The 25,817-nt window shown below is 41.4% G+C and overlaps 1 protein-coding gene across 2 annotated transcripts in view; it reads right to left on the bottom strand.

The window, feature by feature from the left end:
* The window catches only part of slc4a3 (solute carrier family 4 member 3), a 47,785-nt gene extending 26,448 nt beyond the window's left edge, over positions 1–21,337 (bottom strand). The window contains exons 1-5 of one of the 2 annotated variants that reach the window (XM_079358474.1): positions 21,161–21,337; positions 10,950–11,133; positions 9,154–9,407; positions 8,777–8,964; positions 6,365–6,594 (exon numbers count right to left, since the gene is read on the bottom strand). In XM_079358474.1, the coding sequence (XP_079214600.1) occupies positions 6,365–6,594; positions 8,777–8,964; positions 9,154–9,407; positions 10,950–11,133; positions 21,161–21,214 (910 nt within the window). In that variant the 5' untranslated portion in view covers positions 21,215–21,337. Of the gene's footprint in view, positions 1–1,284; positions 1,820–6,364; positions 6,595–8,776; positions 8,965–9,153; positions 9,408–10,949; positions 11,134–21,160 lie in introns of those variants that run through there. The other variant, XM_079358475.1, reaches the window with a different exon arrangement.
* Between the last annotated feature and the right edge of the window lie 4,480 nt (positions 21,338–25,817).

The raw sequence follows: 25,817 nt of genomic DNA, 5'->3' as shown, positions 1-25,817 counted from the left end.
GAATTTCAAGTCTAACAATCAGTTTCAAAGCTAGCAAAGCTAATGCTAACCACAGTTTCTTGCGCTTACATTCAACTGGTCTGAGACAGCAGTGACAATGGGAGAGCCCCCTCAGTTCATACTTTCATACCCCTCAGCACTTTGGCTCAACTCTCAGCTGGATAGTTCAAGGGACGCAAGCAAGATCCAAAGTCAGTCACATTGTATGCATTTGACACACTCTAAAGATCAATTAGGTGTATGGCAAAACAAAACTAGCAAGCTATCCAGCCAATTAATAAAATTATTATCTAAATGAAATAAATGGTGAATCGAGGCTTTGACTGCTTGCCTTTTTTTTCTATGATTTTTTTCTATAGATGCTGATATTGTTTATTCATTGCAATAATAAAAACAGGGAACTGTAAATTTAAGTGAAATTGATAAGTCCCTTGTCAGGATGAAATGGACACCATGCAGCTATTTCAATTCACTGAGGCCATTGTAAAATAACTCTAAATGGGGTTCAACTGAAACAGTGATCAGAGAGACAACAAATATCAGTCCGAATTCTGATGCCAACATTTCAACACCAGTTAAGATGCCAACATTTCTACCAGTTGTAGATGTCGACTGAGTAGCCGTCGCAGTTTTTCAAAAGTGTGGATATCCGTTTTGAGGAATCAATTTTTTTTCCAGCAGCCAATCAGAACTGAGTTTCGCCAAACCATTTCATACCAAGTGATGTCATTACAAAGGTTCAGCAGACTTAGTTTTTGAAAGCAATAATACACATGGATTATATTTCTTGACAGACTTTAGGCAAGACTCTGAGGGCAATCATAGGTATTAAGGGCTGATTAACTTCATTTATTCTGGATTTGCTGAACTACACTTTGCTGGTCAATGAAATGTCTTTCCACACAAACAGTGGCTGATCACAAATGGACCTGCAGAATGGGGGCAACTGGATCAATAGGAAAGCAGGAAATAGCAGCAGTCGGGCATCATGTCAATTCACTCAATACTTTGGACAAACTTGTTCTGTGTGTGGCCATGAATGAGTTCTATTGCGGTTAATTAAGCTAGCAGCCCCCCATCATTGATTATACATGTAAAATCAGAATATAATGCACATCCATTTGGAGATCTGGGTGCTTTTTGATTACATAACAACCGTAGTCATCAACAGCTTGACACAACATTTACGACTGTCAAATCTCCAGTGGTTTAAGCTCTTTTATTGAATGAACAAAATGAGAATTCTACCCATCAAAAACAGAAGCACAACTATGTAAAACTTACGGATAGGCTCGATTGATGACTCCACTTGAGTTTGGATTGACTCAAGCAAGTCATAGTCGTCAAAATCCAAAACAAACTCTTCAAAATCCTCCAATCCCTCAGCATTGGACGATGAGCTGTGGGGCTCATGTTGGTGCTTCTTGGGGGTGCCTTTCTGGGTACTGCACCTACGTTCTTGTCCATGATGTTCAATGCTGAGCTTCTTATCAGAGGAGCCCTGTCCCTGGTTTTCCTGTCCCTCAACGTCTGTCATCTCCGCTGCCGGTACCTCCTCCTATCCTCCTCCAAGTGGACACACTGCTCATCCAGGGCTCCGACTCATGAACGATGGTTCTCCTGGATCACTGTTCTAATGAGACTGGGTCTTGGCAGTGGCCTCTAACGTACCTCTGATTAAGCAAAACAAAATTGTCTACACCTCAAAAACAAGCGCCAACATCCAAGTCTTAAATGGTATTGGTGCCTCTGACATCCAAAAAACACTTTCGTTAAAGTCCAATATGTGAAATAGTTGTATGAAGCAAAAAAAAATAAAAAATACAAAGTTGGAGCCACACCCTGCTAGATCCACAATCGGTGAGATGTAAAATGGCAGCAAAAAACACTTTATCTGCACCATCTAAAGCAGGTATTGACAGGGGTGGTCTACTTTGTGAGACCAGCCTGTCAGCTGAATGGCTGTTCCGCCCTTTTCTAACGACGTCCCCAGCCCATTGATCTTTCTGGCCATTGGAAAACCAACACTAAGTGAATCAGGCAAGAGGAGTTCATGCCTCTTGTTTCCATAGAGTCCACTATCACATCCCCATCATGTGATTTGTAGAAGGGTAAAAGTCAAGTTCTGATGGTTGTAGTCCTCCCTGAATTACATGCAACTAAAAGAAGCAGTGAACAAAAAGAGGACAGACAAACACTGAGAGCCCTTCATATGTAAACATCACCAGAGTAACCTACAGTAACTGACGGGACTCATTGTACTGATTTATTATGCTGCTGATAAATATCAGAGCATGCTGCACATTTTCTGTCCCTTGGTCACCATGGAAACCTCTGTCGAGTAAATGGTCTGACTTGTCTAGATCAAGTGCACTCCTCTTAGACCCTCAAAGGACTGCTTTCAGCTTGCTTGAATAATGTGTTGGTGTGTGTCACAGACATTCGTGCATTTCTGTGTGTGTACGAATGTGTTTGGGTTTGCATGCGCTGCAGACATGTTTAGGGAAATCCTGCACTTCTTTTCAGTCTAAGAAGGAGAACAAACATTGAATTTAATGTTGAAAACAATGTGATTATACTTGTACAGTCGCCCCAATGAGATCAGTCAGTCACTTAGCACAAAATGATAAAGTTTCATAGATCTCGAAAGTTAAGAATTTTTACTTTTCACTGGCTGTTAACGATTCACCCTGTATAGGTCACTGGCTAAAACTCTTACCGTTTTTAACTTGACTTTTTTTGGCATCTTATTTTTATTTGAAATTGGGCAGAATTATGAGTCTATGGAGTCCCTTGACTAAACTGAAACAGAGGGATCTACTGTACTGAGGGGATTTACTGTATGTAGCCTGTCAATGTTACCCATCACCTCCTACAAATCCGATAGCTTATTGTGATGGACTGTAGGTGCCCTGTGGTTCCCAAACAGTCAATGATTACTCTGCTCTGGTGAATCAGGAAAAGCCACAGGCAGGGTCGCTGCTAAAGGGGAATCGACTGCAGCCCCTGTTAATTAAAGCCTCTGGATGCTGGGAGAGACTTTTTTGTCTGGCAACATGAGGGCTTACCTCCCTCTTTCTGCCTCGGCTTCTCTTGTTTTTTCTTTTTGTTTTTTTCTCACAGATTTTTATTCTTCTCACAAAGATATGTCTAGGATGTTTGATTGTGAATTAATACTTGATTTTTTAAACATCAGCATGGATACATGTTCAACAGCATGTGAGGAAGAAAAACCTTACCCCATAAGAAACAGGACATTTAAACTGAAACACAAGTAAACACTGAAAGTCACTAATTTTAACATTAATTGAACAGCTTATTCATAATATTTTGTGATGTTACTTGATGTGTCCTGCTATGGCAAGGTTTTGGTTTCCTCTTGTTGTGTGGGTCCATTATTTCATTCTTGGTTGTTTTGTAGTTCTTTGGATTATTTGTAGTGATGAGCGATATAATTGGATGATTCTCCATCCATGTGCTGTGATCAATTTTATTGAGCATCTTAACTTTTATGTAAAGTGGGGCCGCAGATTGCCTAGCGGTAAGGTGCGCCCCATGTAGAGAGGCTATCCTCCTCCAAACAGGCAGCGCAAGTTAAAAAAAAAAGTGACTTCTCACTCCCTCCACTGCATCACATAAAAGCTTAAAAGGCCCAAAATAGATCTTAGCCAGGAAACTATTTCTATCTTATTGTCCACATTTAACATGTTTTAAATAGCTTTTTCCAACAGACAAAAATGAACAGAACCTGATGTACTAAATGTTTCAGTATTTTAAAGTAAAATGAAACACAGTGTCCAGCAGAGGGCGCTGAAGCCTCTACGGCGCTTCTAAAAGAAATCCTTTTTTAATTGTGGCCTTTTACAAATATTTGGCTTTAAGCTTTAAGCCTAACGTCTGGTGTTGGGAGACCTATGGGAACTATCTGATAAAAATGTTAAAAATCACCATTGTACTGCAGCTAATTCCCCATCCATGTAAATACACCAACAAGCCAAACATTGAACACGTTCAGTATTACATTGTGTTGATGCATTAGAGCTCATCGCAAAAAGTATTCTGTAAATATGAGATCATTTACAGAAACGGTGTGTAGATACTGCAGGTTCTCTGTCCTCCTTCCTTTCAGCTTTTGTGTTAGCAGCTTTTTTTAACAGTGTGAGTGTGTGTAGGTGTGTGTGTGTGTGTGTGTGTGTGTGTGTGTGTGTGTGTGTGCGCATGGGCCAGGCACTGTGTACACTCGTCTCATGAGACACAATGCTGGACGCACACAGTGAAGCCAACTTTTCAGCAGCAGTAAGAAAGCTTGTCAAGTGTCAACATCAGGGCTGCCAGACTGACAATGGATGATGTCCAAGTTTACATCTTTTACACATCTTTCAGTACATTCATTAACTTACATCAGATATTTATTATATATTATAAGATATTGATTTTCTGATGTTTCTTTTATTGAGCCTCATGAAGAAACTTCTTAAAAGATGCTTCTGATAATCGAACATTTGAAGGATTAAAAAAAAAAATCCTTAATCTAATTTTTGTTCAGATCTGTTACCTTTATGATTTCTACCGTCAGAGATATTCCAAGTGCCGTTTGACAACCAATGTCTCCTACTCTCCAAACATCAAACAGTAACATTCTTGTCCTGTCAGATTAGCGAGTAATATTTAAAGCCAGTTTCTATATTTAACGTTTCTGTAATTAACTAAAGCTTGAACTGTTTAGCATCAGCGCTGAAGGTATTTTGAGGAGACTCACCAGATAAAAGCTGCAGAGCAAATTTCAGTGGCTGCCGACTCAAACCCCTTAAAGGAAAGTGATGAGTACCTCATAACTAATATTAAAAAACATTAAGAAAAACAACCATGAAGTGAGACAGAAACAAAATGTTGGCTTAAATTTTACAAAACTGAAGGAAATAGGTGAGAAATAAATTGCACCTTTTTAAATCACCATTATTTACTTGAATTATTAATGTGTTGTCTGTGCTTAAACAGACTGACTTGCATTTCTTTAAAGTGCCACTGGAGGGTGCTGAAACCAGCATGAAGCCATTTTTCTGGATACAATTTGCAGCTGTTTTTTTCAAAAACAAATTTGTATTGTAATCTGATTTTTGGAAATCCAGAGACTTTCCACATGGTTTACTCTGACAGAGAAATGTTCATGCTCAGTGCAAACACATAGACCTGTGTTTGCACTCTCTTCATAAATACCAGAGCAACAGTGACACTTTCAATTTGCTTCTGTAAAGGAGTTCTAGTATAGAAGTCTGTGGCTGATTTAAAACAACCGTGCAGGAAAAAGACACCTCACAATGATCCCTCGACAGTGCTGTAGCGTGGGTGAAGAGTGAACCTGAGTCATCTATGAAGGTACTTTTAGCAACAGTTGAAATCATCTCCTATCTCCACGCTCTAAAGCTTTTTCTTTCTCAGTAGCAGTGAGGACAGATAAATGAGTCAGTGGAGGGGTCCAGAGATGTCTTCACTCTGAAGTCTAAATACAACACAACAAAGAAACTAATTCATGATCTATTTTCGTCCATTTGATTAAGGTTCAAAATACAATCACTCTTATCAGCAGCCTTCTTAATTATCTGATACATTTCAGATATGGATATCTGCCTTTCCCACCTTTTCCCAGAGATTGGAATGTGTTGTGTTATCTTTCAGACATTGATTTTTCACATCGAACCCCCAACCTTCTGGTGAGAGACGACCGACTCTACCACTGATCCACAGCCGCTACCAATGTGTTTACAGCGAACACATTACTTGTCTTACAAATGACCTTCTCTGATAATCTGAAGTATTCAGGCAGTGACGGCTCGGGCAGACTACAGGAAGGCGTCTTTCTGGAGGCTGAATTTCTTCCAGCATTTCTGCTGTTTTCAGTGTTTCAAAACATTCTAAAAATCTTGGGCTTTGCACATTACGTGTTTGCTCCCTTGCTGGGAAAAAGGCGGAGCCAGTCAGGGTTTAGAGGTCAAACTGAGACTGCGGACGATCATCTTCTTGTGCCACATGCAGACATCATAATGACAGAAGAATGGTAAGAAGCATTGATGACGTCAGATGCACGAGCTGACATAAGTCATTAGTATTAGTGCATTAGTATTTTCAGTGTGCACTATCTTTGAGGCCTTGATATTGTATCATAGTTTATGAAAATATTGAGAAACCTGCCCCTTGTTACACACAAACACAACATCCCTGTCAACTTCAAACATAAAGAACCAATTACTTACGAGTTAAGATGCTAGGTCCTAAAATATTATTATTAAAATCTGAAAGACCTCTGTCACCAAAAAGATGAGATCTTCCATTCACCTAAAAGCCCTGAGGTACTTTTGTTCCTTACTTTTCATGTCATCCAGATCGGCGCTGGCCAACATCTGGGCCTCGGCCTCGTCTGTGGGGACCTGTTGATAGACGGCTGTCTCATGAGCGGTCATGCTGCCGATGCAGATTCGCTCTCGTAGGTCATAGTTGCTCCGCTGGGTGGCTGCAAGACGATGGTGTACAGGCTTCTTGCGGAACCAGCCGCGGGTCGAAGTTGAACTTGAGGGATCTGATTCTTCGGTACTGGCACTGACAACAAGAGAACAGAAACATGTATTTCACTTAAAGTGAGCTTATATACCATTAAGAATCCTGTTATCGGCTGTTAGAAATTCAGAAAGTGTTTAAAAAAAAGAACTAAATTGTTGCTGCTGGTAGAAAAGCTGTGTTGCCCCTTCTGGTTGAAATGTTGTCACTTGACCAGCAGAGGGCTTCACAACACAGCAGCAAACCAGGAACCCCTCATAAACCCTCTGAGTCATCATCCACTGCTGTGGTCACTCAATCACAGCGACGTAATCCGACATGGCACATGCTCCATGCTGTTTGTGTGCTCTTATTTGCATACTCAGAAACCTGAAGCATTGTGGGGCCTCTAACCTCCAAACCTGGATTATTTTTATAATTATGTAAAACACAGCAGCTGGAGCCATCGCTGAATCATTACAGCCTAAGGAGCCGTATAAACGGGTCTCGGGTCTGCCTGACGTTCACATTCCTAATGACACATTTAAGACTGCTAATGTAGAGCTAACATGCATATGGTATTGGATTATATGTGTGCAAATAGAGACAACATCTGGCTGCTCCAGCCTGCTGCTCGGCTCCTTCGCCACAGCACCTGTGTTATATTTAACAGATGCCTTCGACGCACAGGGTCAACTCTGAATTTAGAAAGCAAGGTGACCTTTAAATGAGAATTGAATCATTCCTGATCCAGCTTTGGTATCCATCTCCCGAGTCCATCATAACACATCTGACAAATACACAGCTCTGTCTGGCATGCAGCTGAAAAAAACCCCCCACCATAAACATTGTCAGTGTAACCATACTGAATGAGACATTAAAGTAGCTCATATGGCGCAGAGTAATAAACTGTGGGTAACCATAGCAACACACTTCTGTGTTATGTTGCTTCCCTTCACAGTAACAGTAAACACTCCTCGGTGAAAAGACAGAAGAGTGAAACAAAGAAAGAAAAAAACATCACACAAAGCTGCTGGATCAATATTTTTAATATCAGCCTGAGCTGACCAGCGAGGCTGCTCATTGTGAAACTCCGCCAGACTGATCCTCCAACTCTATCAGCCCGACAAGGATTTTAAGTGTCTTTAGGTTGGTCGTGTTTGTTTGTTTTGTTTTACTGACCACAGCTTTGCTTTACAGTAGCTCAACATGAACCAACAGAAAAGAGACACCGCTAGCAGTTAGCAGCTAGTAGTTAGCAGCTAGCAGGTGAGCTTGAATGAGCACTAAGCAGCTTAAGAGAGGATTTTTGACAGCTACAAGAGTTTATGGAGATCAAAACCTGAAGGAGCTGAATTAAAAAGATAGACATTTATCGAATGTATCAAAACTACTTCAAGCAACTTATCGCTAACAGAACAGACACTGCAGTTTCAAAGCATTAATGTTGATTGTCACAGCAGACATTCAATCTTGCTTCTGCAGCCCAAACAAATATTGCCTCATTATTGTCTCATAAAGTTGAAAACATGTTAGAATATTGTATTATTTTACGTCCAGCTAACTTTAAGAAACATTGGCATTCATCCCGACTTCTGTTTCTAGTGATTTTTTTAAACTGTGCTGTGAAGAAGAAGAGTTCTCTAGAAGAAGAGAAGATATTCTTATTAATTACTCTTACACTCTGTTACTGAGACATGCTACACCCACTCAGGCTGAAACACACACATTTGCAAAAACAGTAACGTGTACACGTGCACTAATGGAGAGAATGTCAGAGTGGGCCTGCTACACAGGGGAGCACGCTAGGGCTCTTGGGGGTTTGGTGCCTTGCTCCTCTCCAGTTACCAGACCAATTTCCAGACTTCGTCCGCACCGGGATTTGAACCTTAGACCCTCCGGTTCTCAATTGAAATCTACTGCTGCTGCTGGGAAAAGGAGGGTGTGACACTACATTTTCTGGTGGCCATAAATCAAAACAATTAGCTGCAGGATGCTTGGCAGGAGAGGTTTGCGCTCATTATAGGTCACACAGACCTATGGGTCGTCGCTGTAGGTGACACCTTTCATGTAAAAAACAGCGGGTATTGGATTCATTTTGATTGAAGTGTTGATGTTGGATTGTTGCATCAAGTCCTAAATCATTCATTTTAACTACATCAGTGTGTGTTTCTATGTGCAGCATTGTCTTTGTTGTCATTCCACACTGACAAACAGAGCCACCTCAGAAACCACAATAACGTACCTGCTGCAGGAAGCTTCCTCACCATCCACCTCCTCATCCTGCTCCAGAACAGCAATTCCCCCATTACAAGCCTCTCCCTTTATCACAGTGGGTGTGCCTTCCTTTGACAATGGATGTTCTTCATTTTCCATGTGGAAGGCAGAGAGCGGGAGGGGTTCCTCCAAGTCTTCTTGGCTCCCCAAACTAAACTGAGAGGAAGAGGAAAAGCAGTGAGAAGGGAGGGATATGCTTTAAGGTGGTTCTACCTGCAGGGTGTGCAAAACCAGAGCTAGCTGTCATGTTTAATAGGGAACTTTTCACAATCACAGTTAGACATGCTCATGTTTTGCATGCAACGATATAAACAGGCCAATGTTTTCCCCTCTGTGTGATTTTACCTGCGGTTGGAGATCAGGTGGCTCCGTGCTCCGGGCAGCTGCCGCCCCCTGTCTGTCGGTCTCAGACTCCGCCTCCTCCTCGTCTACCTCGTGGATTGTGGGTGTAACATCAGATGGAGGCAAGGAGGTCTTTTTTTTCTTCCGTTTCTTTTTCCGCCTTCTGTCCGAGCTGTGTACCCTTTTCCGTAAACGCTGGGGCAGGGGCAGGTGGGTGGACAAAGGGTGGTGCGTATGATGAAATGTGTGTCGGTGATCTAAACAAAGAAGAATAAAATCAGAGACCATTATGACCTCGAATGTTCGAATTCCACCAAACCAATTTGTCAACGGTGTCATACAGCGTTGGATTCTTTGCTGCTTTGTGGTGCATCTCAGCTCTTTTCAGGCTAAGCGTGTGAGCATGGAATATATATGAGAAGTTGGAGTAAGCAGCAGAGAAAAACTTCATGGTTGTAAAAAGTCTGCAGAACACCATTCACTACCTTGGTAAACAGTTTCCTAGCAAACCAATGGTCTTAACCACTAGTGTTAAGTCGACTCCAAACGTAGCTTTTTTCAGACCAAACCGTTCTGGAGACTTTTTGAAGAGGAATTATTCCACACGAAGTTCCCTGAGAACTACGCACCATGGGGACTTTTTTTCTGTCTGCATTCACACAGCCATGGTCCTGTCAGAGACATTTCCTGTCTCTCTCCAACTAATGAGGTCAAAATGCCCCATAACATTTTTTTTTTTTTTTTATTAACTTTGTAATGATATTCTCATCACAAAATATTGACTGTTAGATCATAAAACTCAAGGCTTCATAATAGTAGTCCAAAGCCAATGGGGAAACTCTAAATACATAAAAGCACCTCTAAATGAGTATGAGGGCAGCCATGATATTGATATTTCTGTGAACACACAGCAGATAATCGTCTGTTGATACAGTTCAGAAGTGACCCTGCAAATAAATATTTACATGCACACATATTTAATAGTTCAAGAACCTTTTTCTTGAGTTTTCCTCTAACGCTGACGTACACTAACAAACACTGCAGCCCTTCAGTTCCATTCATATAAACAGGGTGCTATTCCCAGAGGAGATGTGCACCCCCCCCCCCCCCCCCTTAATTCCCTATTAAATAGTTGAAAGACACAACACAAACAAAGGCTTTAGATTTTAATTATCACACAATGATAGAGATGCACTGTTTAATAAACATGAAAAAGAAAGCGCTCCGATAATAGCCTCTGTTATCTCCAACCAGAGCATGTGATGATCTGCCTCATACTAATCCACTGATAGACTCTCAGGAACGACATCTTGTGCCGCTCTCAGACTAAACCTGTGAGTGACAGAGAAGGTCAGAAGATTATATATGGCTGTGTTTATCATACTACATATAAAGACATACACTTGTAAATAGATTATGATATGAACAGCCTGTCGTTTTTTCTTCATCCTTTGAAATTAGTTGCTTTTTGTTTTATTCATAAATTTTCACGTTTATGTGTTTTTACGTTCTCTGAGTAAAAAATCATCACTGACACTGTTTTTTTTAGCCTGTTTTATTTTGCCTTTGTCTGTGAAGCCCTTTAGTCACCTCTTGTTTGTTTGACCTGACTTGAAGCTTTTTTAAATCTATCTAAAAAATCATCTTGCTCCTTTTTCTTCCCTGCAACTTTCTTTGAGCTTCTTCAAGTGTCAGTCAGGATACTACTTTGGTGGAAAACTCTGGTAATAAGAGATTCAAAACTTCATGAAAACACATTTGTTCGAGTCGTCCTTGAAGGTCAAATGTGTTCTGCTTACATTCAAAGTCTTTCTCCGTGTAGTGGCGGCCCATCTTGTCTCCACTGCTGCAGGCGGAGTCACTGATGATGTCTCCAAAGCGCTCCACAGACAGTGCCTTCTCCCAGTTCTCCTCCTCGTCCTCTTCTTCCTCTTCATGTTCCTCCACTGCTTCTTCCTCATCATCATCATCCTCCACCTTCTCCTGGAGAAGGGAGAGAACAAGAGATCTTTACACCACACTCTCCAAAGTATAGGGGGAGAAAGTCAACTCTGAGGGCAATGAGGAGAATATGTACAGTAAGATTGAGAGACAAAGGGCTTCAATGTGTTCACAAATCTTTGATACAGTTTAGGAGACATCTTATTCATTGTGACGAATGAGGAAATCAGTGAAAGCAGAAAGCAGCCGCTGAATATGGACCACATGATTACATGACTTGTCATTTGATTGCTCTATTGTAGCACTGGCCTATAGTTGGAAATGCAAGCAGCCACTCTGTTAGCATGACACAGCTTGACTCTGACATCAGAAATAAGAGACACACAGGGAGAAGATTGGGTCTTAAAGGAACTTAATAACAATAATCCTGAATGATCCTGAAGGAGCAAATATGGAAAAGAGCTTCATCACCAACTTTGTTACGCATGTTCAGTTTGTTACTGTGAGACTGGTCAAACAGGAAGTTCAAAAAAGCATTCAAAGTGCACGGAAAACTAAAGTTGTTGTTTTTTTGTTTTTTTTAAAGGTTTATTTTTGGCCTTTTTGCCTTTATTGATAGGACAGTGGATAGAGTCGGAAACAGGGAGAGAGTGGGGAGAGACATGCGGGAAAGTGGCCACAGGCCGGACGCGAACCCGGGCCGCCCGCGCGAGGAGCAAAGCCTCGCAACATGGTGCGCGCGCGCTGCCGCTGCGCTATCGGCGCCACCTAAAGTTGTTGTTTTTAACTAAAGACGAGGCAGAAGACAACAGGAGACCGTTGTTTTTTCAGCTCTGTCCCATAACGTCGACCGTTAATGATGATGGACACTTCTGTCGGGCGTTGTCCCTTACCTATTTAACTGTGACCACGGTTTTTGAAGACAAAAAAGAATGGTTTTAAAATAGTTCTCTATAAATAAAGCTGGATTTCATTCGACTGTAAATATCTCAAGCAAATCTGGCCTTTAACAATATCTGCCCCAAACCTGTTTCCACTTTATATCTTCATAGATCATCGACAATTTGAGTTTTAGAATACCTCCTATAGAGTACAATAGGCATCAGGTGTCTGTACATCCTCCACCTTATGTATACAGGACATGAAATCAATACAACAAAGTGCCAAGCAGCAAAGAACTAATGCACTAGACGGCCCCTGGAGACAGTCAGGGCTGGTGGGCGTGTCCTGCTGGAGCTGTTAGGTACCTCTGATAGGTCAAATCACCACGACAGGCGGCTTCCTCCACCTCAGAGTGGTGCTGGCACGGTAAGCACTCTGGCTCTGTGGTCTCTGATTTCTCCGTGCCAAGGCTCCATTACTCCCTAATTACCAGTGGGATGAAGGGACAGGATGGGTTTAATGATCTCAGCTACCTATCTGCACAGAGTCGAGGCAGAAGAAGCCAGACAGAATATAAAAGGACAGAATGGAGCAAGATGTAAAAGCATGCTTTTTAATGACCGGCCAGCTCAATTCTGTTCATTATTTAAGGTGCCCTATATTTCTGAAAACCAATTCTACTTTAATTTCTACCTCTGACACCCTTCTGGTCTCACCTTGTTCTTGTAAGCACGGTTTAAGAGCCTGACTCAAATACTCCTCATGTAATGTTTGAGGGACTGATGATAATAACTGAGAGCTGAGAGAAATATTACAATAAGGGGATTTCTGCTGAACCTGGTGATGCTCTGCTGCAGCTCTATTTGAGCCGATGACTCTAAACTCTTTCATCTCAGCTTTGAAGTCAGATTGGGTGGAGGGACACAGGAGGACGCCGACCCCAGCCCAGGTGGTGGAGTCAGGATGTGAGCAGGAATATTGGAGAGTAGAAAGGGGGGGACAGTATGCTGCACTGAGGGCTGTAGCTTTGTTCATTATTTTGAGGCATTTAAGTTTTGTTAATAACCTAAATGGAGACTTTAGAATGACGCCCAATTTTCAACCTAGAAATCTTTAAGGTCACAAAATGACCTCAGTGGACATTCCTCTGATCAACACTTGAGACCCAGATGAGGCTTTTCTGGATAAGTGGAGGTCTGGCCCCTTTGGCGAGACGCGGAGTACACTCTGGACTGTTCATCAGTCATTTCATCTATTTTTTCATTTATTTATTTATTTGAACAGGGGCAGTGTACAATATACATTAACCTCAAAAAGGAGAGATGCATTGTACCAGGTTGTAGCACTTGTGCTAATTTCCACCTGCAGTCCCAATCACAGGGCTGACATCTAGAGACACACAGTCACAACTACAGATCATTTAACCCAATTAACCTATCGAGCATGTCTTTAGCTTGTGGGGGGAAGCTAAAGTACCCAGAGTGAAGCCACAGAAGTACAGAGACAACATGCAAACTGCACACGGAAAGGCCTATATCCAACGAGGAGAACATATATACATTCTATAGTAAAGTGGACCTATGGCAATGCAGCGAAAACTGTTTTTTAAGAAGCATAATAAGTAGAGAAACTAAAAGGAAATATGAAAGAATACTTATTGTTTTGGATAACCTCTAGTGGCCACCCTGTATAGTAGTTCCTCTGAGGCCTACCAATGGGGTCACAGCCCTGGTACAAATAAAGTAACTTCAACCTGACATGGTTGACTCTATATGTATCCTAAATCCTATCCTACACTAAAAACAGCTGCAGCAGATGTCTGTCCAACATGAGTCTGGCCTGGTGCTCAAGACTTCTGCCTGTTTGAAGGAAGACTATTCTTTGCCTCTGTAACTTAAATGTTGCAGGTGCTGTGCTAATGGAGGATTAATGTTGGCTCTGTGTAAATAACATCACAAGGAGCACAGTCTATACTGTACCTTCTCTTTATGTAAAGTGTCCTGAGATAATACGTGGTATCAATTGGCACTATGCAAATATAGACTGATATTTGCTTACCTGTAAATTGCTTTTCACTCTTTTCGTGACTATTTGTACAAACAAATGTTGAAGTGATATCAACACAGAAGCAGTCATTACAGAAAAGTCTTCCTCCTCCTGCACGCTCTTCTCCTTGAGCCTCCCATGCCTCACACAATACGAGTATTCACAGTAGTTTTGAACAAGTCTCATACAGAAAATCCTCTGCTTTGTGCTACATGCATGAAAGAGCAGGTCTGGGTCTGTTCCTTAGGGTGAGGTCTCAAGATTTCCTGTACAGCAGGACAACACGCACAGTAAGACACCGACACCAAACTTACACTAAAAGAAGGCAGCTGCCTTATAAACTCTCACTGACAAACCATTGAGGTGGTTTGTGGAACAATTAACATTCATGTCAAACTAATTCAAAAATAGAATACAAGAAATAATTATTCAGTAAACATTTACAACTACAACACTAACACTTAAAATGTGAATAATATAATTGTTTATTTGTTTCTCTTCTACCTCCCTCATCAAGCTTTTAAGCCCCACCCCCTCCCTTTAGACTCCGCCCCCACCTGCTGAAAAGACAACCAGGAAGAGGTGAGTCCAGTCATTGCTTGAGTTGTGTATTGAGTTAGCTTCATTGACACAGACAGGAGGTCCTGACCCTCTCTGCTTCAGTCATTTATTATCACCCTCTGAAACTACCACGACAAAGGACACTGGCTAACAATCCTCACATAAATAAACCATTCAACGTTAGCATTCTCTATTACAAACCCTAAAAAGGACGAACAGTCAGAAGGCTGCAAGGAGGAGGGTGGGGGGGACAGCTCTCCACTGCTCTGAAAGAAGAGCCTACTGTATATTTCAGAGGTTCTAACGGCTTACATAGAGGCTTAAAGTGGTCTTGTGAAATTCTTTGTTTCATATCAAGGAACTATTTTGTGATTTCCAGAATAATCATTTAAGTTGACCCACACTGACCATGGACACAGTTTCAGATTGCAGATTTGAATTTATGTTAGGAGTAATCCCAGGATCTGTCTGCAGAGGGATGATTCATGAATGTCACATTTGAAAGTGAGGGCTAAGTGTGTGGACATTTTGTCACTATTTTAGGTGGCACTTGATAGCCTGAGTGATTGTTATGCAAGGTAAAAAATTAAAAAATAAATGACCTGCAGTCACTGTTGTGAATCCTTTGATGTGGTGTGTAAAAGCTCAGGCACAAAGGAGTGAACTAATTCCACTCAACTGTGTCCTGCCATCATTGGGATGTTAATCTGCTTATATAAATATCGCTATAATGAAGGCAGGATGAAAGCTTGTCTGATTACAGTGAGACCTGAAGTGGTGGTGGTGTCCATTTACCTCAAACACAGTGATATTTGATTCATGTTGTTTCAAATGTGTGGTTGCTTCAAGGCCTCCAATCAATTACGGGAGAGTAAAGCTACTATTATTAAGCCTTTTTTTTTTCTTTCCCTGAGCCGAGTCAATGTTCAGTTAAAAAACCTGCTGCCTCACCTTTTCCTGTGATCTGCCCAACTTCTACTGCAACATTAATATTTCATATCTAATGGAATGCTGAGCCAGAGAGAGGCATTTAAATATTTATCAGCTGCTGACTAATATGAAAGCAGCTGTGTGTGTTTCATGTGTTTGCCTTGTATGCCCTTGGTGATCAGGACAACCTTCATTTGTTTCTTTTTCGTTTGGAGTAGAAGAGGTGAAATACTGTTTTAACATGGAGTTCATTCAGGCCGCTTGCTGCTGTCACACTGACTTTATTCTGTCTCAAATATGAGAATTTCCCATTCAATGCCTGGTGTCCCTCACACTCTTCTATCAATAAGAAACTGTGTCCACATGCCTGGAGCACATCTGTAGAAAAGGTTGAATTTTAGCATTTGTTTAGCAGTTGTTTTCTGAACATTGTATTTGATTTTAAAGGCCACATATTATTCACCTTTTCAAACTGTGTAAATCAGTTTCAGAGCTTCTCAAACCATGTATGTGAAGTTTCTTTTTGTAAATCTACTCTGATCCTGTATTTGATCAGACACTGCCCTTTGTGATGTCATGAAGGGAAAACCTCCAAATGGCCTGTTTGAGCACACATTTACTGAAAAGTGGAGCAGGCAGAGGACGGAGTGGATGAACTTTTCTCATCATTGGGGGGGTTTGTAGAAAGACGTATAAGGGTTAGAGAAAAATAGTGACCTTTAATGCAGTTGTTTTGGCTTTTTTTGAGTGTTTAAGCTGCTGTAAGTGTGCATTTGCTTTTGTATTTGAAACATACATCTGAATTTGCTGTATATATATTTTTTTATTATATTTTTGGGGTCTTTTCGCCTTTATTGGATAGGACAGTCAAAGAGAGACAGGACATATTGGGAGAGAGGGGGAGGATATGTAGCAGAAGGGCCAGGGTTGGCTTGGAACCCAGGACCGCTGCGATGTGGACTACAGCCTCTTTATTGACATAACTATTAGGCTGCTGCATGCTTTACTTAATAGAAGTTGTTTGCCGAGCATTTGCACCTGTCGGCCCCTTAGATAGAGTCATCTCAATATGCAATGGATATAAAGCAGAACAACATAATTTTCATAAGGTAAGAAAGATACTCTTTATTCTGAACAAATCTAAACTCTAGCTGTTGATATCCGAGCTAAATGCTCTGCCATCACGATAAATAACTCGATGAATGCTCCCTTTAAATCCCAGAGCTGTCCCCCGTCTCTGCGCTGAGACCTCTATCTGAGCTGATGCCTTCAGGCTCCATTATGTTACAGCATGTAACAATATGTCACAGCAGATTTATTATTTAGACCATAAAGTCCAGTGCCAAGTGAACAGAATCCATTTACAATATGAAACATATTCTTATACTAATTATCTCACTTATTACAATTGATGCTGAAGAAAATACAATGTGTTTGTTTGCCTCTGCCTGTGATTAGCCTGCTTTCTGTTGCCTCATGATTTTTATTTCGCTGTTTAAAAGCTGCTTCCCACTCGCTTCATCTCTCCTCTTTGATAGAAGCAAGCTGGCCCACTTCCCAGACCAACAAACACCACTAACATAAATATCAGCTGCACTGTTTAGCTTTGCTTCTTGCTGCACAGCTGATGTTTATGAGCAATTATTTCAAAATACAGGCATTATTCCTGCATGTTATATGTACAATCGAAGTTGAGCAAGTTGTCCTTCTCTTCTGTTGAATGAATGCATGAGTAAAATCGAACACAGCAACAGGTTTTCTGTGGCTTGCTCTTTATTTCTAATCTACAAATATCAAGACGCAGAGTGAACCTCTGAACATCTAAATTTAAACTCTGAGCATAGTATTCATCTTTTAAAGGACATTTTGATCATTAAGAAATAATTAGGAATACACCCCAGATATTTAAACTAAAGTGAAGCAGCCACACATCTTCAACCATTAATCTTAAGGCTGTGTGAGTTCATGAGGGACTGTCTCCATCATTGAGGGCGGGTTTATTCAGTTAGCCAAGCATTAGCATTTACATTATTGTTTCCTCCAATCACGTCACAGTCTGTTTTGCACACTGTTGATGTGCATAATAACACATCACCCACCTGGTTGGCAGATTGTGTTCTGTCTGAAAACAAATACTTATCTTCAGTATTTGACTTCAGCAGCAGATTTTCTTCAGACAGATGAGCGACTCGTCCTTTTATTGGGACACCAACGAGAGAAATGAAACCAGATCATTTACCCATAGAGATCAAGATCTCTTTCACAAAGCTGGCCTGGCTGTCTGCAAATCAATGATGTGCTTCAATACTGTGTTGTTCAGGGGATTCATGTACTTGTAGATTTCCGTTTGATGAACAGGCTTTAAAGGCATAAAAAAGTATCTGTGATGCTAAAGGACATTTTCAACTGTGTCCTTATTTAGGAGATCTTTACTGGTCATATCATCTTTTGAGTTGTAGTTAAACCTCTGTGAAAAAAACAAACAAACATGTTGTTTGTATTAAATGAAATCTGGCAGTACATTTTGCACTAAGAAACATGTAAATATACAAATATCTTGTTTATCAGTAACAAACGTGAACTACGCTATATACTGCAAATACACCTACAACTTTTCAAGAATGATTATGACCTTTGTCCAGACTTTGTCACAACTTTAACTTTATTTGCAGGATTTTTCAACTCCATTTTGCTTCATCTATCAGTAAAATGTAAAGATTCTTATACTTTGAAAGTGAAAAGATCATACACAACTGAACAAACAAATGTTCAAATGTGACGCATCAACACCATGTTGGTACTGTAGGCCTCCTAAAACAACATCTGAAAGGTCAACAAAAAATCCTAATGTTTTTCTATCTTTGGATTTTAAAGGGTTAAGCCCTCTTTCAGCTCTCGGTGAGCAAGGCACCAGAGCCACCTCGAGCTCAGGAACATCCCCATCCCTCTGACAACTCTGTGTGTGTGTGTGTGTGTGTGTGTGTGTGTGTGTGTGTGTGTGTGTGTGTGTGTGTGTGTATTTAGGATGTCTCAATAACAAAGTGTAACATCCTTTCAGGATGAACAAAGGATATCTTCTTCTTCTTCTGAAACACATGAGCATGCAGCAGAGCCTCTTTTACTTTACTCTGAAATACTGAAGGTGCCGGTTGAAAGAACATAACCAGCCCTTTTGTTCTGCACATTTCTAATACAAGAGCTGTTTCAAAGGGCAGCTCTGACCTGAGGGGAGGAGAATAAAAAGGATAAAGCCAAATTCTTCTTCTTTCTGAAATCCCAGACCCAGCTGAGAAAAAAAAAAACAACAAGATTTTAGAAACGGGAAACACCACATCCAAGAATTATTCTGTTTCAGAATAAAAAATCTCAAGTGATCCCGTGACATTGTACCCTGGTCTGATATGAACCGCCAAATTAGCAGCTCAGTGGTATGAAAATGTGACATGGTGTGATTTCACAGTTCACACAGACACAAAGCATTTTGTCAGGGCTGTCTGTTAGACGAGCTCGTGAACGCTTCTCACACTCAAGTGTTCAACCACACTGCCAACATTAAAGCCCCAAAAGGACTGTCCGTAGATGATTTCATGTGCAGCAGCTCTTTTGCATACTGCTTACTTCATGCAAAGTTAAACTCTCCTTCTCAGCCGTCTGAGAGAACTTTAGTTTTTCTGTCCTTGGTGGCATTCACTGTCCAAGCTCATCCGTTTCCTTCCCTTCCCCCCTAACATGGACTGTAGGAAACATGGACGTTGTCTCAGTGACAACACCAACTGGTGAGCCTTAATCCTCCTGACTTACACCTACAATTCACAGCAACATGAATTATCTAACTCCTAGCCTTAATATGATCAACACAGATCACTTGTGTTTTTGTTTTTTTTACTCACCCCTGTACAGTGTGTACAGATGAAGACATGAGCTATTTATTTCTCAAAACAGACTTTTTAAAATGGGTGTAAATGGGAGTTCTGGGGCTTTTGGATCAAGCCTCAAGTGGACACATGAGAAACTGCAGTGTTTTTTGCACATCTGCCTGTGCTCCATTTTCAATAAAGGAGGCGGCCGCTTGTGTTTTAGTAATGCAAAACTACACATGATGCAGTAAAAAGAATAAATCACACTTTTATTTCATTACATTTGGAACTGAAGGGGATTAGCTCATGTTAGCATTGTGACTCGATCAAGTGATAGTTCTCTTGTAATGAAAAGTAATTATCTAACAAACATATGAACATGTTTTTTTAGAGTACTTAACTACTGTTATTAGAGACACAGTCTTTAATATGAGGTCGGTGGGTTACCAGTCTATTAGCTTAATAGGCCTGTGTAATTAACCGCCATTTTATAGTTGATGCAACATGACGCTTGGCCAAAGTCAAACTTTAATGCAACAAAAATTCAAATGCTTTCATTTTCCATTTAGATGCAGTCAGATGAAGCTTCAGCCAGCTATCGCTACTGTAGTGGAAAAATACAATTTGATACTGTCTGCACAAAATGTAACCGTTTCACAGGTGCTTCATATTGAGATACATCAGATGTGTAAACTTTGACTTCCTGTTCTCAACATACCTCGACTCCCTGTTTTCAACAACCTTGTCTCCTTTTTCTTGAAACAACTCCAGTTTCGATTCAGATAACAACTCATGAAGTCATTGTTGCAGGGCACACTAGACAGGGATGGTGTCTCAGAATATTACAGAAGACCAATCACAGAGATGCAATGAAACATCTACATGTACAACTCTGGTTTAACACTATAAAGCTTCAGCGCAAACGGGATTGTCCGGGATTCTGCGAGGCACTCACTTCCTGTGATTTGTATGATACCCCTTTCTGCACAAAGTTATTCTATGCAATAAAATAAACAGAGACAAAAGACTTTGCTTTCAGATCTTCATTCAAAGACAAAAATCCACGACACTACCCTTGTTTTTTTTTTAGTGCCAGCTAAGTGGAATGACTTGGGGAATTAACTTTGCAGTCATAAGGAGCATGTTGCAAACACAGGTATAAACCATGAAGAACTGCAGAGAGCCAAATAAACTGAGATCAAGCTCCATGTACTCTTTGTACAGAGGCTGTTGTCCTCAAAGCAGTCGGGTCTGAAACCGACCCGCAGCTCTTTCTCTGCATGACCCCCCCCCCCCCCTCCTCTCTCTCTCTCTCACTCACTCACTCACTCACTCTCACACACACACACACACACACACACACACACACACACTCACACACACTCTGATTTCTCACTCTATCTGCCGTGCTGTCTCTCTAATAAAGGCCTCACAATAAATATCTTCAAAAAAAAAAAAAGCACATACGCAAGCACAACAATTTCCTGAAAGGCCTCCACGCTCTGATAGGAGTTCGAATCACTCTGAAAGCTGCTTGCGTTTTCACATAATTGGGCCACTCAAACTACTTACCTGGATAGTTAACATCCTGAAAAAGCTGCTGGCCAAAATGCAACAGAATCTCCTCACTGTGCAAACAACCAATTCGTCATTCAGCAATGGAGCTCAGTTTTGTCTTTGCTTACAAAATGTAAGGTTAAGTATTCTTTGGCCCGAGCTCTATGGGGATCTTATATCAACCTCATACAGTAAAACACTTTAAAATGGAATGAACCCCTTAAAATAACTCTTACCTCTTGTAGATTGATTAACACATCTATCTCTGGGGCATGACCTCCTGTAGCCATGGGTCCCGGCGTTCAGCCAGTGGGTGAAGAATAGCTCTGTGGTGAGGACAGGGGGGGCTGCAGGGAAGGAGGCCTGTGTGGCTGGAATAAGAAGAGACTGGAGATGGAGCGGCTGTGGGAAAGGATTTGTGGGAGAGGGGTGTGAAAGGGTGAACAGTCTTAGAGGTAAAGGATGGACGGGGTTGGGTGTGGTATGTACAGTTGGATGAGCGGAGTGAGCAGGAGAAGAGAGGCAGGACTGGGTGCAGAAGAACCTGGGGGAGGGCGGCGATCAGCCTTTCTCTTTCAGGGCTGGGGATCCAGGAAGCCTTTGGGGTGGCATAACCTGCAAGACAATCGACAGGAGAAACATATAATGAAATCACCCTGAAACATAAACCGACACACGCACATACTCACAAACAGAAAACACGCATCTTAGAGTCAATGTTGTTTCATTTAAATACATTTATTTCAGAAATCCTAAAACGTCCATCTCCTTTACGCTTAGTAACACCAATCTCTGATACATCATTTTATTACCGCTTTCCTCCCACATGAGGCTCTTTTTAATGAACACAGTTATTATCGTGCAATCATGGCGCTCTCAGTGGTGTCTTTATCAGCTGCCATGGCGACAGAGAGGGCGTTGACGAGCAACGAGAGCCCGTGTCTGGAGTCAGAGCAGGGCCCGTGTGGTCACACCTACCGAGTGTCACTCCTGCCATCTTCACTGATTCATGGGTCTGTCTTCTTCTGCTTGCTCTCTTGTGTGACCTTTAGCCCTGATACCTCCTATGTTAGGCTCTATCGTTTGAGGCTATACTGTACATGAAGCAGACTCAGGCTGGGCAATGAATTGTGTTTGAAGATATATTGATAATTTTTTTTAAATGAAACATCATGTATATAGACGCTGTTTTTGTTGCGTCAACAACCCATAATCCATATCAGGAAGATTAAAAAATATGACAGTGATCAATAGGCCGATATCTTTCTTAGATGTCTGTTCTATCTGAAGAGATAAATCGATTTAGATGAACACGTTTCTTGTGCCTTTATTGGAGAAATAGGACAGTGGACAGAGATGGCAATCATGGAGAGAGAGTGGGGACTGACATACGGGAAAGGAGCCCAGCACAAATCACCCCCACAGGTAGTATTTATAATGTCACTTTCATGGTAATGTGGATATTGTGGAGCAGGCTGAGAATAAAAGGGCTTGTGTGACATTTGGTTGAAGTATATGTGACTTTGTTTTTCTCCTGTCTCTATAGAAAAACACATGAGATATACAGGACATATTGTGTTTGTGTATCTCCATTCAGCTGACAGACACCAAAGTTGGATTTTTTTGGTCCATATCTCCCAGTCTTTCATTTAGTGAAATCACATCAGTATTTTAGCGTCGTCGTACACAACACACTGCAGGAGCAACATCAGAGCGGTCTCAAAATAACCCGAGTGTTTACTATTCTTGAAGTTTCCACCAGGAGCAGAGCGAGTCTTTTCCTCTTCACAACAAACAGCCGGACATGTGAGACGAAGAGCTGTCATCGACCTGAGCTCACGAACTGAACTAAGTCCCTCTTCCATCTGAATGATGACGCTATAAATAACCGTGATCTTACATAATCACCAGCAAAGAAGTCCAATAGAAAAGTTACACAGTCTGGCCACACAAAGTACGACCTTCATCATGCAGGCTTACCAAGGTGTTTAATGTGACACTGGCAGGACAATCTGCTAAATCTGATTCAAGCGATACATTTCTGAGTCAGCTGGGTGACATGAACACTCCCTCACCACAATACCATGGTGTTCTAATGCTTTTAGACACAACCTGGAGACGTAGAATCAGGCTTGTGGCTTCACCATGTTTCCAGACTACAGGTGACTGGTGCTTTATTATGACCATAATGCCATGAAAATGGGGTCAATTAACTCGCAGGTAACCCCAGCTGTAAACAGAAGACATGTTCACAGTGTTTAATTTGAATAATGTTAGCACTGGGATGTAATCAACGTTAGCATTCCTGGCACACCTTGTGTCACGTGTCGGCCCAGTCATCACGATTTACGTTTTTCCATTCTTCAGGAGAAGTCCATTTTATGTTACAGGGCTGGGCGATATATTGAGTTTTCAAGATATATTGATATATTTTCAAACAAGATACAGACAACTTAAAATGCAAAGGCAACTCAGGTCTTTGTAGTTCAGATGCAAACCCCACTCTGATCTGTCAGAGAAAAGCGAGCATCCTTAAAGTCGTAATTCAGAGATAATTATCTGGATGGTTCTGGAAGTTTTTTCTCTCCTGAATGTACACACTTCTACTTTAACTGGCTTCAGATTGGCTGGTTTATTGTTGTTCCTGGTGTTTTCTTGATGACAAAGATAGATGAGTTTTTGTTTCCAAGTAACATATCCCTTTCAAGCCATCACTTGACTCGTCTTAATCCTCACTGAGAAGTCTGACACACACATAAACAAACCAGAGAACAAGAGAAGGCACCTTGGGACCGCTTAATCATCCTAATGATGCCAGAATAGACACGGCTGATTATTTAGGTTTCAACGTGCAGGACAACAGGGGCCTCTCATCCTCTCATGTAAACATGCCAGGGATTGTTGGTCTGTAATTATTTTTGGTCTGTGTGGAAGAAGGAGAGGCCAGATGATTGACTTTCACTGGAGTATAGACCTGATCACTCAGTGTTGGTCTCGTGGATTTAAGTCAATATGCAGTTTTTCTTTTCTACATGAGCAAAAAGATATCAGTGAAACGTGCTGCTCATTGGATTCCTGTCTGAAGAGCAGGCATTAACGTGTCTCTGTGATATTAGTACTGCTGTTTTGGAGTGTTAGTGACACAGCTTGTGGTGAAAACACAAAGCCAAGTGCACAGTGTTCTGCTGAAGTGTGTGTGTCAAGTTGAAGCAAACAAGGTTCATGGTTTTTGGAGAAGCTTTGAGAAGGTGAATAACAAACTGTGCATACATTAAGGACATAAAACAATACGAGTAGGACTGTATAGAGGACACATTATGTGAATATTAGAAACTGTAGAAAAAGAACAAAAAAAAGACAAAAATTGATGGACTATAGCTGATAAATCCCAGAGGGCCCATCCTGTTTGGAGCTGCTGCTTTTTCACTGACACAATAAGACGCCCTACATCTGCCTGTTTTATTCCGCTGACTCATTTTCTCCCTGTGAGACAGTTACAGCTGGCTCATAGCACACATTATGCACAAGATGCTGCACAAATATGAGTATGATGTTGAGCTGAGAGTGCGGAACAATTTGGCTTTATCTCTGGAGAGCTTTTGTGTGCAGTATGGCGTTATTACCCAGTGATGCATCTGCAAGAAAAACCTCCACTGGAAATTTAATTATCACAGCATTGAGAATTTTTTTTTTTTTTTTTTTTTAAATTTCATTATTATCATTTTAATACTGTAAAGCAGATTCGACCTTTGTTCTGGTAACTTCTGGTAATCCAGATTCATCCAAATCTCAGTTAAAAATCAGCATGTGAAGATTACAATGGTGACAAAATGACCTGGCTAGCTTTATTATTATTATCTTTATTAATTAAATGACATGTGCGTGACCTGCACATGAACTTGACCCTGCTCAGCCCTCGTAAATGGACTAAATAGGCTGCTATGTAAAGTATCCAACTCATCCTCTTCATAAACATGCATACGCCAGCGACGAAACAGTGGGAGCAATTTGGGGTGGAGTGTCTTGGAACACATCGGAGCGGGGGATCGAACCCTCGACCTTCAGGTTGAGACGGCCACTCTACCACCTGAAAGCATTCAGGTTCACTCCATCCATATCAAACCTCTCCAATAGCAGCAGTGATCTAAACAGCTCTTGCATGTTGCTTCCTACCTTCTCTTGTGTCTGAAGGGCCGCTGGGTCATCCTAACGGGCCACCGGTGGAGTGAGTGGTCACCTTGGTAAAGCTGACTAAGGTCCTGGACGGCCCACCACCACAGACTAACAGCAGTAAGATCAAGTGTCCCGCCCCCATCCTACCAGCCGTGTAATCGGAGAGCTCTGAACGGCTCACCCTTTGAATGTGTGAAGGGGACGCTGACATACAGTGGGGGGGGGGGGGGGGGGGGGTCAGTTTACGAATACCAACAGACAAAAACAAAGGAAAAAAAGAAGCTCAGGGGGGTGGCAGGGCTTTACAAATGATTAGGATGACCCCAAAAATAACCAACGTCATGCATCATTAGGGAAAAGGGCACTCACAAGGCTAGCTGTCCCATCACGTCTGTACCTGAGAGTCTAGTTTGTGTGGCTTGTATGGGTGCTCAGCACACTTCCTTGGCCCTGGCATGGTTTGGAACAGGTGGGCTACAGTACGGTTTTATCATGCACAAGGGAAGTTTTGGGTTCGAAACAAACAAACTCAAAAGTCAGTGAAGTTAGAGTCATGGTAGCCGTGTTGTTCTACATGGTGCTTCCTGTTAAGTAAAGGGCACTTGATGATCACCCAGCTGAAGTGACAGGCAGTAATGTTGGAGCTTGGTATCAGACTCAGTTCTAGCTCTCTATTTGTATTATCGTCTTTGGTGGAGAATGAGGTCGCTTCTGATTAGA

The sequence above is a fragment of the Symphodus melops genome (genome assembly GCF_947650265.1).
Source record: "Symphodus melops genome assembly, chromosome: 12".
Taxonomy (NCBI): domain Eukaryota; kingdom Metazoa; phylum Chordata; class Actinopteri; order Labriformes; family Labridae; genus Symphodus; species Symphodus melops.
This window is presented reverse-complemented; position numbering and strand designations above follow the sequence as displayed.